The sequence below is a fragment of the Apis florea genome, unplaced genomic scaffold (genome assembly GCF_048593485.1).
Source record: "Apis florea isolate Af1SG1 unplaced genomic scaffold, ASM4859348v1 contig_3793_pilon, whole genome shotgun sequence".
Taxonomy (NCBI): domain Eukaryota; kingdom Metazoa; phylum Arthropoda; class Insecta; order Hymenoptera; family Apidae; genus Apis; species Apis florea.
Genome location: NW_028256856.1, coordinates 375801 through 395407, shown reverse-complemented (window position 1 = coordinate 395407; position 19607 = coordinate 375801). Strand labels below are relative to the sequence as shown.

The window sequence follows — 19607 nt, the reverse complement described above, 5'->3', positions numbered from 1 at the left end:
TCCATCAAATTCTCTTTTACATATATATATATATATATTTACAAAACGAATACTCTGAAACATTATTTTCAATTTCTACTTTCAATTAAATTCTTTCCTTCTCACAACGATTGAATCAAATTATAGAAGAATATTAAAATTTGAATAATTGTATCATTCTATTTTATTCTATTCTAGATGTGACATTCTGCAGAAGCCCTTATTTTATCGTCAGAGATCTTGGAATGAAAATGAAAAGGGCGTGAAGACGGGAAACACAATAATGATGGAGTTGCCACGGCGTCAAGTCAACCGGTACGTGGGCGGTGTAAAAATCGAAACGCTGGCCCTCTGTCTCGAAACCAGAGAGAATGATCGACATCAAAGGCAATCACGCAGATGATGACGCGACTCCAGCCGGCAGCTGCTTGCTCGCGTCGATGATCATCGCCCTCGGGTTTCAGGCGTGCCTCTGTCGTCTCTTGTCACGACGTCTCCGATCGTGTTGGAATCTCGTTTCCAAAGAATTCCTCGGTCCTTTCGTATAACCACGTACGAATCGATGATTATAACACGACGGCCTCCTCCTGGTTTCACTCGAAATTCTGCGAGTTTCTTGAGTAACTCTTGGCTGAAATTTCGATGAGGTACTCACGAGAGTGATAAAGTTATTTGGAAATTAAATGAGTGAATATTATACATAGTATATATATATATATATAGTCAAGGTTCAATTTTCATAAAATTGAAATAAGAGAAGAAAAAGAATTAAAAATTATTATTCCAAAGTTTTAAAATCATCAGGAGTTTTGTTATTGTAACATTTGATTGAAGAATATATAAATTTACGCGTCGATAAGGATGGATAAATGAATAATATTAGCAGCTATGTTTAACCGTTTCGATAAATTACAGTTTTCTCCACAGTGTGTGTCTTATTTTCTCGATGCACAAAAAAATAAGTGTAGAAAATGCAATTTTACGTTAAATATTATCCGAATATCAATCTCGATAACTTGGACTCGTTATCTCGTATAATATAATAATTCGTGATTATTTTCTGTTCTTATTTCTTTCTTATCGACCGGGTCATAATGGAACAGTTATGCGTCTGACTTTCTCTCGACATCTTCTACTGTCAGCGTTAGGTCAGTCCTGTTCTTGATTTATTCCGATACACTTCTTGTTCTTGTTTCGTTATAATATTGAAAGTGATGAATATTATATTTTTCTACTTTTTTGTTCTAGGATTAATATTATACGATAATATTAAATTTAAATGGTATTTCAACGATATTTCGTGCGTGTACTGGAGTTTGCGCTGGAAGCACAAGAAGAAACAAATAGCGCTCGTTTGTACGTCGGTGACACTAGCGTCGGTTCATCCATTATTCACCGTTCATCCATTTACTTCATTTACCTCGTTCACTTCGGTGTATCGTCGCAAAAAACCAGTAACCAGACACTCGTAACACGCACGTCGCGATGCAAGGAATGTACCGTGGAAAATAAATACGACACAGGAATCTCATTTCTGAGAAAGTATTTCTTTTTTTTTTTTTTTTTTTTTTTTTTGCAAACTATTTTTCTCTTCCATTTCACATCACGTGTGTGAAATCTTGTAGCAAATATTGCGGCAAATATTCTTAATATTGAATTATCCTTAAGTATAGCCAAGGTTTCGTATCTTGAATATTCGTTAATGGAAGTTAGTTCAAAGATATTAAATAAAACAAAGGTCTGAAATGAAATGAACGTTAATAATTAGTTAGTGGCCATTTGCATCGTTTATTGCTAATATAAATACCATTCTTTTACAAATTGAATCGAAGTAATCACGGTCCATAATACGCGTAAAAAATATTATCTAATCGAGCCTAAATGACGGAATTAATGCTATAGCATTCGAGCAAATTGTAATACCTTAATAGGAATGGAAATAGAGAAAGAGAGAAGAAGAGGCAGAAGAAGAGGCAAGAGAAAAAAAAGTGTGAAAGAACGAGGATCGATGGAGAATGTGAGTTTTTATTTTTTTTTTATTCTTTTATCGTATCGACGTCCAATGATCCTCATATTTTTATTCGTTTCGAGAATATCTCGCTATATCTCGATACATATTTTTCGTATCGGTTAAACGATTCTATACACAATAAGAATTAATAAATCATGAAATAAAAGCTAAAATTCTATTTCACAGTGCTGTTTCAGACGCTTTGTCAGACACATCTCTCTTTGTCTTCCTTTTTTGTGTTTCGAGAAAGTGTAAAGAACTTTCCTGGCAAGTCTTTCGTATTTTTTTTTTTTTTTTTTCTTTTTTCTCTCTCCTTAAATACACTTCCTTCTTGTTCATTTCAACTTTCGACTTTGTTTTTTTTCCTCCCCCCCCCACTATTTATCTCTTTATCTTTTCGTTGAATTTCACTTGTCCCTAAGCCAGCTAACTTGAACTTGTCCTATTAAGTACCTAATAACAAGTGGCACGATTAATTTGTACAAATTGCCTAAACGATAGCGTTTAAAATTTCAAGGCTAAGCTTATTCATTTACTCATTTATTCTTTTCCTCTCCTTAAGAAGATTCACACAAGAGATGTCCCTTAATTATTTTATTAAATATTGACAAGTTATTTTAATTATATATATATTTATATGTATATATATATATATTTTTTTTTTTTTTACACAGCTCATTGAGTAAGGAGTAAAATTTCTAAGAAATTTTATCTCTCAATTAAATAAATTTCTAAATAACATCGCCTCGATATATATATATATCGCATACGATATATTTTCATAAATGTCAAATGCTCGAAATCACGTGATAAAATCCTTTTGACAGGAGAAAACGGAAAGAAGAATCCGATGGATGGAATCACTTCCGAGTTGTTCGCAGCTAAATAATAGATTTCAATTCACTAACTTTTTATAACTTTTCACCTTTTATCCACAACAAACATTGCGAGCATCGATAAACGAGCACTACTTTGATTCATTAAAAGATTTTCAATTGCACTATTTGAGCGTTGGAATTCTCTCGAGTCAACATCTCTTACGTTACATTAAATCAAGTTCAGGATTCTTTAGAGAGAGAGAGAGAGAGAGAGAGAGAGACAGAGAAAATAATAATAATAATAATAATAATAATAATAATAATAATAATAATAATAATAACGAATAAAAAGAAGCAATAAAAGAATAATAATTACACTCTCATTGTTTCTTATCACTGAGCACAAATTGTTCAGAAGATTTCTTATGATGCTACAATCCATAGCCTGTTAGCCTATTAAAACTAATAATTGTTATTGATCCACCAGAGATCCTTACGCAGAATCTTTCCTCGCACAATCTTCGACTTGAGAGAGTTCTCTCGAATAAAATATTTCATTGGCTTCGAAAGCCGATATGGCGTTGGAAAAAGAGAGAAAAAAAAAAAAAAAAAAAATTGAAGAGCAAAAACGAAGAACTCTTATTTCTTTCTCGAAAAATTTCCAGGGAACGCGATCCAGTCGCTTTTCGAGCCAACATTTCGCCATGATTTCCTGGACAGTTGTTATGGACAGTTCACGAATCTCCTTCGAGGATCACTCGGAGGAATTCCCCCTCCGGAAGCTAGGACGATCCTCGTGATTGTTGCTGCTGTTGCTGCTGCTGTTGAGTGTAAAATCCAAACGGTCTTGATTCTCCTGACGACGACGAAAACGACGTTGCTGTGGCCATCGACGAGGATGAGGAGATGGACGATCCGGAACCCGAGGCGCGTTGAACCGAAGATTTCTGCTGATTTACGGTGGCGATCGTTTGTTGGGACCTCAGAGGAACCGGAAGTGGCCGTTGAACTTTTCTGCCATTGTGGTGGCCAGGGTTGCGGTAGCCTTGATGGCCGGGGCCCGTCGGCCTTAATCTTGGCCGGCCTGGACCCCTTCGAATCGTTGCACCTCCTCTACCCGGCAGAGGGCCCAGCGTCCCCACCGGGCCCATCGGGCCCACTGAACTGGGACCGTCCCCCTCCGTTGGACCGGAACTTCCTTGCACCCCTGCAATACCAAACGAGCATCGTTCAATCTTTATTTCTAATAATTTTATTATTACAATTTATTTATTTTAAAAAGATCAGATCGATATGTGTATATATTTAAAATGTAAAAGGTAATCCCTTTATTAAGTTATTAAGTATATAGAAAAACAAGGTAAAACTTTTCAAATACAAAAATACTTTTTCTTTTCCAGAATCGAATCGATCCAGATCTGGAGAAATCGTCTAAGATTTAAATATAACGTAAGTATCCCTTTATTTCGTGCTAGAAAAATAAACGATAAAAGTTTTCAAATATATACGAAACCTTTTTCTTTTTCAGAATGTGAAAATAGGTGTCAATACTCCAGATCTGTGAAAATCGTCTAAGATTTAAAATATAAAAGGTAATGTAAAACCTTTTTCTTTTCCAAAATCGATCTGAAAATCGTCTAAGATTTAAATATTTAAAGTGTAAAAGGTAATGTAAGTATCATCGAATACATAACCTTTTTCTTTTCCAGAATCGATCCAGATCTGTGAAAATCGTCTAAGATTTAAATATTCAAAAAGGTAATGTAAGTATCATCAAACACATACAAAACCTTTTTCTTTTCCAAAATTGAATCGAATTTGAAAACACGTTCAATACTCCAGATCTGTGAAAATCATCTAAGATTCAAAATATAAAAGGTAATGTAAAACCGTTTTCTTTTCCAAAATCGATCTGAAAATCGTCTAAGATTTAAATATTTAAAGTGTAAAAGGTAATGTAAGTATCATCGAATACATAACCTTTTTCTTTTCCAGAATCGATCCAGATCTGTGAAAATCGTCTAAGATTTAAATATTCAAAATATAAAAGGTAATGTAACACCTTTTTCTTTTCCAAAATCTGAAAATCGTCTAAGATTTAAATATTCAAATCAGAAAACACTCCAGATCTGTGAAAATCTAGGATTTAAATATTCAAAATATAAAAGGTAATGTAAAACCTTTTTCTTTTCCAAAATCGATCTGAAAATCGTCTAAGATTTAAATATTTAAAGTGTAAAAGGTAATGTATCTGTCATCGAATACATAACCTTTTTCTTTTCCAGAATCGATCCAGATCTGTGAAAATCGTCTAAGATTTAAATATTCAAAATATAAAAGGTAATGTAACACCTTTTTCTTTTCCAAAATCTGAATATCGTCTAAGATTTAAATATTAAAATCAGAAAACACTCCAGATCTGTGAAAATCGTCTAGGATTTAAATATTCAAAATATAAAAGGTAATGTAACACCTTTTTCTTTTCCAAAATCGATCTGAAAATCGTCTAAGATTTAAATATTTAAAGTGTAAAAGGTAATGTATCTATCATCAAATACATAACCTTTTTCTTTTCCAGAATCGATCCAGATCTGTGAAAATCGTCTAAGATTTAAATATTCAAAATATAAAAGGTAATGTAACACCTTTTTCTTTTCCAAAATCGATCTGAAAATCGTCTAAGATTTCAATATTTAAAGTGTAAAAGGTAATGTAAGTATCATCGAATACATAACCTTTTTCTTTTCCAGAATCGATCCAGATCTATGAAAATCGTCTAAGATTTAAATATTCAAAATGTAAAAGGTAATATAATAAGTATCATCAAACACGTGCAAAATCTTTTTTTTTTTCAAAATCATTTTCGTTTCCAGATCCGTCCAAGAAAATCGGCACACTCGTGCTGTAGACGATAAGTGTTGTAGAAGATAACGGCATCCCCAAGGGATGCGAATTTGGAAGGAAAGGGAGACGATCACCCTGCAACTTTTCACGATTATAATGGCAGATGCGGGGTACCAAACCGAGCCCCCCCATTTAACGTGGAGTGGTCCGACCAGTTGATCGGTTATTCACCGGTACGAAGACGAGGGATCGTGCCACGGCATCTACTCGACCGATCGTAAGCGCGGGAGCCTTCGCCACGAGGACGAAGAATTTAATGAGATGGCGAGAGAGGGAAAAATCTTGCCGGCGGAGGAGGAGGGTGAGTGACAGGGTCGAAGGTGAGTAGCCGAGCAAGGATGTGCGAGAGGACGTTTCCCATCTTCCTTCGATTCGCTTCCCCCCTTTCTTTCTTTCTTTCTTTCTTTCTTTCTTTCTTTCTTTCTTTCGCCTATTCTTTTTCCCATCGCGCGTTCGAGTTGAGTCGTCGACATTCCTTGGCACGTTCTCGATCCTTTCAGGAGGATGCTCTACAGTCACCTCGGCAAAGAGAGAAAGTTGAAGTGGCCACGTAACAAAGGAGGGTAGGAAAATTTTCCAAGAAGCGTTTCCAAGATTCTCGAACGCGTAGGGGGAGGATTCGTTCGAGCAACAAAAAAGTGTATACTTGGAAAATCAATCGTTTGTCAAGGATGCAGGAAAGTAAGAATATATTTTGGATAATTGCCGTAACAGATCGTGCAATTAACTTCCTATTATATTCGTTTCAGAAAATACTCTTTCTAATCGAAATAGAGAAGATAATCTTCCAAGCGAGAGCATTTAATTTTGAAATTCAATTTCGTTACCATCTCTCGATGTTATGAGAGATTATCGAAGAGTTGTGTTCCCCAATTGATGCAATAGCCCGTAGAAAGAAAGAAACGAGGGGTCGGTTAAAATATATATATATATATATTGTATATTCGAGAGCCCGTGGAGAATTCCCGTGGAAAGCACGCGTGGGCGAGATCCCAGGCGGGAGATAGAGTCCGGTGTACGCGTACAAAGAAGAGGAGTTCTCGAGAAGTTTCGAGGTAGCTGGAAGGGCAAATGGAACGCGAGGATCCGCGGAATGCCGACCGTCCGGCTGGCAATATCCTTGCCCCGTCCTATCTCCTCCCATTATCCTGCCGTATCTCAGCCGTACAACACATAGCCCAACTCTCCTTCTCCTCCCCCTTTTCGTCTCCGCCACGACGCGGCCTCTTTCGCGAGACACTCTCCCGCTTCGAACACCCTGCAACCGGGAGAAAATTATTGCATTCTAAAACGGAAACAATGAAATAGTTTTGTCGCTACCTTTCGGCTGAACGCCCTGCCCAATGAGAAGATAATGAATCACCGAATTCTCGTTACCGATGGATGAGATTTTAAGTGGAAGCGTGTCTCGATTACCGTGGGATTCGCAGAAAGAATTTTAGTAACTCGATTCGAAAACATTCTTGAAATATATATATATATATACACATACACACGTATATTTGAATGAAATAATGGAAACAGAGGGATTAAGAGCAAATTGATTCGTTAAAGTGGCGGAAAGTTTGTTGCAACTGTGAACTGGTTGGATTTACTTTTTTCGTTACATGACAAGGAAATATGATGGAAGCGATGCGGACGAAGATGACACGGTAAGGTACGGTAAGGTACGGCACGAATCCACAAAATCGAACCCTCTTAGATCCTGTTCCTGATAGAGCCAGAGTTATTCATTGGAAATTATGCAATAATGGTAATATGTTATATTTATTGGATATTTTAAATGATATTTTAAAGTTCAATACGTTTAACGTTGTTGTATTTCTAGGCGCAAAATATGTTTTTGAAGGAGCTTATCATGCTGGATAAAATTTTAGAAATGCAGATCAGAAGATCTCGCGAGACGAGAGGATGCATCTCATATTGCTTGCTTTCACGGCCATATGACCATATGTTAAAAATGCTCTTAAAATGCATCGAATTCTTCTTCAACTTTCGACGAAAGATTGGGAAACGAATATCACAAATTATAAATCGCAATATATATATTCAATTCAAAAGGATAAAATCGCTGATAAAGATTAATTTTTCAGGTTTCAAAGTTGCCAGAGTGGAGGAGTAATGGAAACTGCGGAGGAGAAAGAAATTGCGAAACGATAGAGATAGAGTGGAAAAGGAAATGCAAAGTGAACGAAGTGATAGTGAAAATGGGAAGGTGGGAGGGGGGAGGGGGGAGGGGGTGAGCGAGTTCCAAAAACCTAAGAAGAACATCATCGATCGCAGCTGTCGCGTTCGCTCCGCACCTGCTATTGTCCGCTTGCCTTCCAGTCGACGACAAGTGAGAGAGGGAACGACCCCTTTCCTTTCCCTATATGCAGCACGAAACAGTGTACGAGCGTGCGCGCGTGCATGAAGGTGTCGTACACGTTGCCCGCGTAAACTTCGGTCCACGTGTCATTGCGTTAAGGCCACCTACTAGTTTTCACGCGCCTTCCTTTCGTCCACCCTTTCTCATCCCTTTCTCTCCTCCTTCGCTTTTCTCGTCGTCACTCTCATTTTTTTCAATCCTTCTCTCTGCTCGTCGCTTTATTTCTCCCTCGACATGCGACGTCGAATTGTTCTCCGAAATGGTCGATAATCACGCGTGAAATGTTTCCCCATCCATCGTTTTATTATCTTTGAACGATTTTACATTCTGATTTTATCCAGAGATCTCACTTTCATTTTTCATTTTCAATTTAGAATAATTTTTAGAAATTACACTGCATTTACCTTTTCATTGTTTTATGTATCGTTTTTCCAATTTAATATTAATTAAACTTTGTGATAAATTATTTTAAAGAAGCTAATGTATATATTGATAACAAAGAATAATGGTTAATTATTGTGATTAATCATTGCATTAATGCATTCTCTATATCTTCAGGATACTTGATATATTTGATATTTTGTCAAAAAAAAAAAGAAAAGAGAGAGAGAAAAGAATAGAGAGACCACAATCGTCGTCCTAATCAATTTGGCCCACACTCTGGATTCTCTCGGACCAAAAACGTGACCACTGTCCAAATGACAAAAAATCCAAGACACCCCGGTCCCAAAAGAATGTAGAGTACTCGAGCACATAGAAATTGTGAATGGAAGAATGAGTCACAAAGGGGGTAGATATCTCGAAGGGTAAATCGCGTACCCTTAGGAAGGGTGCCAACTGTTCGCCGCAACACTTGCGCGAACACGTAACCGCGAGGGAATTTCGATGGATTTCACGTCAGTCAAGGGATCCGCGATGCCCAGGGGCGTTTTGCACCGAGAGCAAAATCCCATGAGAAACGGACCAAGTGGTGTAATAGAGGGAGGAGGTCGTGGAGATCTGTGAAAGAGTCAGTCGGGATTAACAATGTATCGATTCGAGGGGTGCGTCACGAAAAGTCATTTTCATCTGGCCTTCCGAAAGTTTTTCGCTTAATCCTCTTAGTCGTATATTCATCCGATATTTTAATCTAGAATCAGTATATATTTCTCAGCGATTTAAGCTTAAGAAAAGTTTTGAATGAGAATTTTAAACTTTGTGTAGATAGAGAAATTACTCAAGAATCTAAATCTAAATAAAATTCTCTTTAACGTATTTTAAATTATAAATAAGGATTCAATTAATAAATTGTTAATTCTCGTTGTTAATATTCGTCAATTGCAATAATAGATGCGTATTAATAATTTTTTTTAATCAGCATATTATTGCGTTATATATAATGTTAATATTTAAATATTCACCAATAAACATTACATGGTTTGATGTATCAGCAAGAAATCTACTCATTCTGTTACTCAAAATGATTCAATTTACATTTTTGTACATTTTTCAAAAAAATCCTTGACAGAATATACAATACTCTAATAATACATTTTCATTTTGTAATAGATTTCGGCCTATCGTCGTTTGGAATATCGAGTGGAAAGAAAACTATCGTCATTAATGAGTACACTTTCTTTCTCAATATTTGGCATTAATAAACACCTTCTTCAATGAGAAATAAATCTAATGAACACAATACTCACCATGTTGTAATGTTTGATCGTTTAAAGTAGTACTGGTTGGAGATAAAGATGCCGGTGATTGTGGACTACTTCCAAGACCTGTGGATGGTGGATGAAGTAGAAGGAGACCTCTACCTTTCCCACCAACGGGTCCTCCTCTGCGAGAACCACGAGGTCTTCCTCTTTTGCTGGTACCACGAATTGTAGGCCTTATTCGAACACTAGATCCACTAGTGAAAGACATGTGATGATCGAGACGATTGACTTTAGTTGGATCTCCAAATTGAGCCGCTCGTGATTGTCGAGTATCACCAGAGGACGCTCCCACTGGACCATCGACATCAACAACCAAACCATCGTTACTCGTCTCATCCTGAGCATATCAAAAGATTTAAGATTTATTATTTTTCTCATCATTTTTTTTTTTTTTATTAATTTAACATGTTTTCAAATTACATTAATACATACCTCCGATTTAATAGGACTGGTGGGCACACTGTAATCGTCTGCATTATCGAGAATTTGTTGATGATTGTTAATTTGATATGATTGAACACCAGTATTAGCTTGATTACTTTCATTAGAATTAATTTGAATAATATCCCCAATCTTGTCTCCATTTGCATCAGATAGACAAGGCTTCTTTACATCACCCTAATAAAAAATAAAAAAAAAAAAATAAGCATTAAAGACAATAGAAATTAAAAAATAAATAAATAATTAGAATTTTATTGATAATTAACAAAGTGAAAATGGAAAAAAAAAATAATAGTTCTAAGGACGCTTAACCGGACTCACTTTAACCGGAAGCGCGGTTAACTTCCTTTTCCGCTCTCTCTCCTTGTGGTATAAGTTCGACTCGAAGCGGGCATCCTCCGCGTGTTGTTTTCTCTCCTCGCTCCGTTGACTATCTGAAATATATGGACACAAACTTGTATAAGGGGACGTTCGTTATTCCTTTTCTTATTATTATTCGTTATTAGAGCATTAGCATAACCTAACGAGCATAATGTAATTGCAACCATGTTCTCTTTTTTTTTTTTTATTTTTTTTTTCTGCTTCTCTTTCGTTCCATCTTATTAAATGTATTTTTGTATTTCAGCGCATATCCCGCCACAAGAATACAACTAAAATTTCGCTTCAGCGAGCAAAAATGCGATATAATGTTCTCTATTTGAAACTTTTAATTCAGTGAGATTATTTGTTTTATAATAAATCTCACAGTTCCATTTATTCATTCCATTTCTATGAATTTTGTATCTAATTTATTGAAAATAAATAATAAACTCATATAATCATCGCAATCGTAGATAGAATTTAAATAAAAAAACATTTACATTTTGCTTCGATTTCCTCGTCATCTAATAAAAGGGAAACAACTTCCTTAGGCTTCAAAGTATCTGGTTTAAAATTTCCTCCACTAATTACCATGCGTTGTATCTGCAAAAATTTAAATTATATTTTTTTTATTTTAAAAATAAATTCATAAAAATAATTTTATACTTACCTCACTTTTTTCTCGAGCACGTTGTAATATCCTTTCCTCGATAGTACCTTTGCAAATTAATCGATATACCGTAACCTGTTTCGTTTGACCTAGCCTATGGGCACGATCCATAGCTTGCTGATCCACTGTGGGATTCCAATCGCTATCGTAAAAGATCACCTGTGGAATAAAATTTATTTCCATTGAAATTAATTATGAAAAAACTTATAAATCTATTTCGATAAAAAAATCTTTTAAAATCTACAAAATTAATGGACAAAGTAATAAAATATCTATTTTGCGTGACATTTTAAATACGGGTATCTATTTTCTCGATATTCAAACGAAGGCATATGCAAATATGTTCTATCAGCAAATGAATGCCTGCAGTCTAGTGTTCGTGCACTTTTGTATGTAATAGAATGCAGTTTCGGCAATGCAGAGGAACGACTAAAAATCTTTATCGATTCTACTTTATGATATCACTTTATTTATTACTTTATGATATCACTTTGCTCATGATTAAAATATATCTTAATAGATTGATAAAATAACAAAGAATAAATTTATGTAAAGAAAAATTATGCAAAGAAAATTTAATAAAATTAATTAATTATCTCATCAATAAATATGTTCGTACACTAACAAAGATTAGTTTATTTAATTATTGTATCAGAAAGTCGTAATAATGTATTTTTGTAAATGATATAAGAATCATATATAAATCTATCTTTCATTTCAATAAACTTGAAAAAAAAAAAAAACAAGCAAAAAATGTATTATGTGTATATATATTATATAGTTATTTTTTGTTATGTATAACAACAATATAACATTATAGCCAATATTGAGTCAATATGACATTAAGTAAAAGTTTTGTTAAATTGATGATTATAGATATGAATTGAATTATCGTGATTAAATCATTATTCATTATGAAAAAAAAAAAAAAAAAAAATCACAATTTCTCATGCATGTTTTCTTTTTCGATCAATTAAATTTTGATTATTTATTCTGGACATCGAAAAAAGAAAGAAAAGTCGAACGCTTGGCTTCGTAGCATCAGAAGATGAATACATACAAGGTACGAACTAATAAAGCATGGGATAAGATTACTAACTGTGTCTGCGGCAGTGAGGTTTATTCCCAGGCCTCCAGCTCGGGTACTCAACAGAAAGACGAATATGTCCGCCCTGAAACACGAAACAATTCATGTAGATCGAATAGTCGAGTACAACCCGTCGTTTTGTATGTAAATTAATTCGGCACGCTGGTGGTGCACTTAAAGGACTTCTAATGCAAAATACATATGAATATATTTTATCGTTTTCAGAATTTCGTTGATTAGATTCTGATTTGAACGTGACAAGATGCATAGATATTTCAAATAAAATGTATAAAAAGATAAGAATAAAATGTATAATGATAAGAAAAATGATAATGATCAGCTGTTATTAAAATGATATATTCATGAATAGCAAAGTTACAATTATTTATGAGATAGGAACGATTCATCAATTAATTCGCATATTAATTATGTACAAATGAATGAAGGAATGACATATTAAGAAGCCGTGCTTTAAATACAACACGATATGTTGTATTGATACATATTCTAAATAATATCACGAAAGAATTCGACACTTTTTTAGATCGACAAATTCTAAAATTTGATCTAAAATTTTTTTTGTATCGCATTGTATTATCCAAAGAAATAATAAAAAAATATTAAATTACCTTTTTTGAAAATCTGCAACCATATCTCGTCGGTCAGAAATTTTAGAAGAACCATCTAATCTCATAAATGTATGCTTTTTATGATACATATATTCCTGTAATAAAAACATGATATAAAATTTTATAAAAATTATTTCATCAAATTTAAATAAAAATACCTCTAACAAATCGATCATTTTAGTCATCTGGGAGTAAATAAGGACACGATGACCTTGTTCTTTAAGACGACGAAGAAGACTGTCTAAGACGGAAAGTTTTCCGGCATCTGTCACCAATGTTTGTTTATCTATAAAAATATTATGAAAAAAAATATATATATACCAAACACATAAAAAATATAAAATGGATATCTTAAAAAATGTTTACCTGGTACTATGATATTTGACCATCCATTTATGGGAGTACATGCAGAAATTCCACCATTTGGTTCCACAGAAAATGTTGATGTCGTCTGTGTCATACGAAAATTGGAATTCTCTTGTAATGCAAGAGAAAGAGCTCTTTCACAACCAAGCCAAAGAAGTTGTTGACCAAATTTTCCACCACATTCTTCATGTCTTCTCCATGCGCATGCTGCAGAGCTATTGCTAACATACAGTTTTCGGGGACTAGCTTGTACCTAAAATTAATTAATTTATTATATTGTTTTATATTGTTTTTATTATATTATCTATTATTTTAATTCTCATATATATTAAATTAAAAACCTTAGGATAAGTATCGCAAATAAAAGATGGAATGGTGGTTCGTTGACAATGTCGTATTATCGGTGATCTAGGAAGATGAGGATGTTCCGGTAACAAAGTTACTTTTGTATCTTCTTGTTCAGCTTTGTTTAAAGGCATTATTCTCTATAAAAAAAAAAATATCTTATTTATTTTTGTCAAATAAATATTTAAAAAATGAAAAAATCCATAATAATTCTAAACCTTTAATGTTTGATTAGCAGCTTTTTTACTGCTTCGTAAAATTCTATGAGCAACAGTTTCTGGCATTGAATGAATAACATGAGCTGTATGTGTATATACAGGTTCTCCTTCGAGAATTTTTCTTGTGAATATTAAATCTTGCAATGAACGCATCGAAGAGTCAATTTTTCTAGATAAAAGAAACATTTGATTCATAGGAATTTCCGTCCTTTCATCAGCATTCCAATCCTCCCAATAACGCATTATTTTTATTCTTCTTTCCATTATAGTTGCAAGACATAATCTAAATAAATAATAAAATAATAAAATAAAAATTATAAAAAATGTAATCTACTATATATTCAATATAAAGAATTATGTACCTAAATAAAATACCAATGATAAACACTTTATTTATTTCCATTGGAGACAAGTTGATAAATCTACTAAAGGAAAAAGAATTTTGTAATTTTTCGTTGCTGTCATGAAGAGTTCGATGTATATATTCAGTAGCAAATATAAACAGCTTATTATAAAGCAAATGATCTTTAGACGGCAATGAAAGATATCTAAGTCCTTCTGTATATAATAATATAGGCATTTCATAACATTCAGTATGCATGAAAAATGGAGATTTTGCATCTCTACGCTCAAAAAGTTCCGGATGATTGCAAACCTAAAATTAATGAAAATTAATATTAATACGAATATCGTATTATTTTAAGATTAATTAAATTTTATAAATATTACATACTTTTCGAAATTGCATGACTAGATTCATAAGATTTGATGTAAAATTTTTATCATTAGATGCAGTATCACCACCACCGACTGTATAATGCAATAAATCTTCTATTCTAATTTTCTTTTTTAATGCTGTCAAAAAAAAAAAAAAATACATTTAATACAATAATTTTTAGTGTTATAAAAAATATAATTTTTTCATATAAAAACATCATACTGTTACCTGAATAAAGTAATTTTTGACGAGTAGTAAGAGGACAGTACACCATCACTTCAATTTTATCAGATAATTCATTCTCTACATCTTTCTTTATTCTACGCAACATAAAAGGCTTTAAAATCATATGTAGCCTTGATAAATGCTCTAAATATAAGAAAAAAATATTAAATTCGAAATATTATTCTATTATATCATACAAAATTTGTGAAATAAAAATATATTACTCTCATCAATTCCCGTTTTATTTTCAGCATGACTTTCAATATCTTTAGAAAACCATTCGTTAAATTCATCGTGAGAATCGAATAAAGTAGGCATTATAAAATGTAACAATGCCCATAATTCTGCCATACTATTTTGAATAGGTGTTCCGCTTAATAACAATCTATTACGACAACTGAATCCAAGCAATAATTTCCATCTCATACTATAAAAAAACAAATATTAAAGTACTGTTTTTATAAAATGTAAATATAAATGAATAAACACTAACCTGCTAGTGCTTTTTATAGCTTGTGCTTCGTCTAAGATCATATATTGCCATTTTATTCTATTAAAATATTTATAATCTGTAATAACTAATTGATAGCTTGTTATCACTACATGAAATGAAGCCTCTTTCGTGTGTAAATCTTTAGTATCCCAAAATTGTCTTAATATTTTTCGTTCTTGTGGATTACCCCAATATGGAACTACTTTAAACATTGGAACAAATCGTGCCATTTCTTGCTGCCAATTATGTAATGTTGAAGCCGGTGATATAATTAAAAATGGCCCCCATACAGCTATAAAAAAAATATATTTACTAAATTACTAATACATTTTTAAATATTTTTGAAATACAAACATATTGAATAACTTACAATATCTTTCGGCAACATGACATAAAAAAGCTATGGATTGTACAGTTTTACCCAAACCCATTTCATCAGCCAAAATACCGCTAATACCCTAAAGAAAATATAAAAAATATTTATGTACACATATTATTTCACAATTTTATGATATTATAATCTATTAATGATTTAATATAGACCAACCTGATCATATAAATTAGCTAACCAATTCATTCCTTTTAGTTGATAACCTTTAAGATTTCCCTTAAAAATCGAAGGTTGTGGATGTTCTAAATTTTCGGGTGTATCACTAAGACGTAATTCTTGAGATGCAGCTGCTGTATCAAATTGTTTTGCTCGAGCTTTTTCATTATCAAATGCTTCTGTAGCATTCTTTTTTGCTTTCTGTTTCATAGCTTCACTGTTAGTAAATAAATAAAATTATAATATAGTTTCACTTACCAAAACATGCATAGAATAAATAAAATGCATATAATTAATAAACTTACCTATCATAATCATCAATTCCAACAAGTCTTGGATTTTTTTCTTCATCTAATTGATTTAAAATTCTTAATTGTTCTTCAGGAGAAGCTTTTCCTAATTTTCGAGACATAAAATGAGCATAAAGTTCAGTTTGTGTAATAAGAAAATTTAATTTCCTTTGTTGCCGTTTTGCCTAAATTTTTAAATAAAATACATTTAAATATTCTTATTAGGATTAAAACATATTATTTTTTAGCATTAACATATTATAAAAATATCTATTATTAATTACCTCGATAAGTTCGACATCCATTTTTCGCTGTTCTTCAGCTTCTTTTTCTAATCTTCTTCTTGTTTCACGTTCAACTCGATCATAACGTTTCCAATAAGATTGCATTTCTCTTGTGAGACGTTTAGCTCTCCATATAGTCTCTTTCATGTTCTTTTGAGACTATAAAATGTAAAATTTAATTAAAAATGTAAATAATATATAGAAATAAATTTAAAATTATGAATAAATTAAATTAAATAATTAAATAATTAAATAAAATAATAAGAAAATTAAATAATAATGTATCGATACTCACTTGCATAGCTTTTTGTCTCCAATATTTCATACAATGTTGTGCTACTTTTTTACAACTAATTAACATTTCTTTATGATTATTGGTTTTTGCTCTTTGTACTTTTCCTAGTTCTTTTTTAGACATCATTACCCAAATCTTTCTTCTTCTCATTGCCATTACTTCTGGACTTTTATTGTTATGTTTTTTTCTACCGCGCTGACGAGGTTGATGACGCATTATTGCTTCCAATTCAGCTTCATCTAATTCCTCTTCTCTAGGGATAGTACGATCCCAATCTTCATCTGGATAATCGCCTTCCTAAAATATTTATAATAACATTCTATCTCTGAAATATACCACATTAATTTTTATTTTACATACAGGATAATCTTCAGAAGATCTATGACGCGATATCTTTTCTTTTTTTATTTTCATAACTTTCTTTTCTGGTTTCTTTTCTTTTTTCTTTTTATTTCCAACTATTAATTTTTGATGTTCTAAAAATCTGTCATAATTGGATAACAAACCAGCACTATAGTATTGATACTGAATATTCTGAAAATAAAAATTTCATTACTATTTATTCTAAATTAATTTTACTGATTTTAACTTAAATTTTAGTCTCACTTCTGGTTTTTGATAAAAACGTGCTTGATATTTTTTCCTAAGTATATGATACTTCAACATTTCTTGAAAATCTTCTTCCGTAATGGGATTATCTGTATCAGACCCTGAAGCAGAACTATCTGACGAATCACTTAATAAAATATCCTGCAACCAATGTCGTTCTTCTCCCACACTTGTCATGTTATAGAGTCTCAGTTTATTTATTCTTTCTTCTGAAAAATTAATAATATTATAAGTATTATTAATAAATATAAATATTATACAAATAGCAAAATAATTATTTTTAAAATATTAACAATTTACAGACCTTCTTTTCGAATCAAAACATTATCGAGATAATTATCTGATCCTTCAGAAGATTCTGATGATACAGATTTATCATCCTCACTGTAGAAATTAATGAAGTAGTAATGTTTTATCAGATTCATATTTTATTTATAAATAATATATTTTTTTATTATAAATCATATTTTATTAAATATAAGAAAAATCTACCTAGTTGGGTCTTGAAACAATTCATTAATTTGCCTTAAAAAAGGCTGTACGTTAAGACTACGCTCTAATCTTTGCAAATGCAAAGGAGCAGCCATTTCTGCTTCCAACCTCATTGTGTGTGCTCTATCTGTCATTACCAATTTATATAAAATTCAACAACCTACAATAATGAAATTATATTGTCAATAATAAATAGTTGTAAATTCTTCATTATTATAAGAAATCTACCTTTTATATTTTTTGTTACATATTATATACATAGATCTTATATCAAAGAAAAGCTATTTAAAAAAAAATTTTAAGAAAAATTATTTATTTAATAAATCACTTAGTGAAATTTATTTAAAATATTAGTATCAGTAGACCCGTTGTCAAGGAAACAAATACTTTATCTGCAAGAGTACGAACCTAATATGACCCTGTGATTATTTGACATTTCAATAAATATATTAAATGGTTTTGGTGATACATGTTACATAGACGACAGGAAATTTTTTATATAATTTGTACGTAGTATGTAGCAAAATAAAACATCTATCTTGTGCTTTGTATTAATAAAGCATATAGGATTTTGCTCCTTATTGCATTGCCACAATGCTAGATTGTTTATTTTCTGTTTCCTGTAACGGGTAATACATGTTAAAGGCATGTAACCGCCGTATGGAATTGTATGTAACCAATTACATTATATAAGGTGAATGACACGACGAATCGAGCTTGTGCGGTTATAATTTCGCGAAATATTCGATAGTTTTGGATCACCTTCGGTTTGGTTAGAAGTAGCCCCACTTATTTAGCACGTAAGATAGGGTCGATCGCGAGGAAATGATTCCCTTTGTTCACATCGAAATTGGGTGTATCAGACGGAGGGAAATACATAGTAGAAAGAAGCCTAGAGAACGCAGACATTTGGCGTGCCATAAAACCAGGGCAGGGATAGGGCATATTGTTGGCCACCATTTTTGTTTTCAATAGGTGGCGCCAGCTTAATCAACGTATAGAAGATCCATAGCTTTTCCAACGTTTACTGAGGACAAAATAATTTTATTATTTATATAAGTACATATAATATACGAATATATTTTTTATTTGTATCTTAAATAGATAATATTATATCAATTATATATTATTTCAATGTTTTAATAATATTCGTTACCTAAAATTTATTTTATTATACATCATGAATTTAATATGCAATTAAGCAATAAATAAAAAATTGTAATTCAATTTTAAAGTAAAAAAATTTAATTTATATTATTTCTTATAATATTTGTATTATATTAAAATAAATATATCTTTAATTTATTTCAAATTATGAAACTCAGTTTAAAAGTATTATTGTTTAAATATTATTAGCTTTCAAATGATTATTCGAATATCCCGCTCTATATGACTGCGCATATTATGTCGCATGTGAATTATATTTGCACACATTTATGACTGGCAGTTAATATAATAAAAATTATTAACAATTGTACTTATATTACGATAGTAAGTAACAATTTAAGACAATGAATAATTATAAACTTTATTATTTTAAACGTAGTAAATACGTAACTTATTCATAGAGAAAAATTTTGCTAGAGAGGGGATATTAATTTATACTATAATACATGAAGAAATATTAGTTTATATTATATATTAAATGTAATAATATTATATTACTAGTAAATAATAATTTTATATTATTATATAAGATTTACGCAATTTATTTTAAATAATAAATTTCTAATTCTAGGCGTCTGGTATCGAGACATA

General features: G+C 31.9%; 1 protein-coding gene across 1 annotated transcript; it reads right to left on the bottom strand.

Annotated features, from left to right (window-relative positions):
• Positions 1–1747: 1747 nt before the first annotated feature.
• On the bottom strand, positions 1748–18833 carry Ino80 (chromatin-remodeling ATPase INO80). Its single transcript, XM_086915694.1, has 28 exons — positions 18612–18833; positions 18258–18469; positions 17850–18009; positions 17662–17741; positions 17355–17566; positions 17109–17282; positions 16749–17045; positions 16454–16612; positions 16185–16354; positions 15880–16096; positions 15703–15790; positions 15333–15624; positions 15064–15266; positions 14843–14983; positions 14630–14751; positions 14259–14551; positions 13897–14179; positions 13675–13818; positions 13334–13586; positions 13126–13253; positions 12968–13062; positions 12351–12423; positions 11252–11410; positions 11082–11184; positions 10543–10655; positions 10213–10398; positions 9766–10117; positions 1748–4015 (listed from the first exon to the last, which is right to left on the bottom strand). The coding sequence occupies exons 3-28, from the start codon at positions 17981–17983 to the stop codon at positions 3591–3593; spliced, it is 4896 nt and encodes a 1631-aa protein (XP_086771820.1). The 5' UTR covers positions 17984–18009; positions 18258–18469; positions 18612–18833; the 3' UTR covers positions 1748–3590.
• Between the last annotated feature and the right edge of the window lie 774 nt (positions 18834–19607).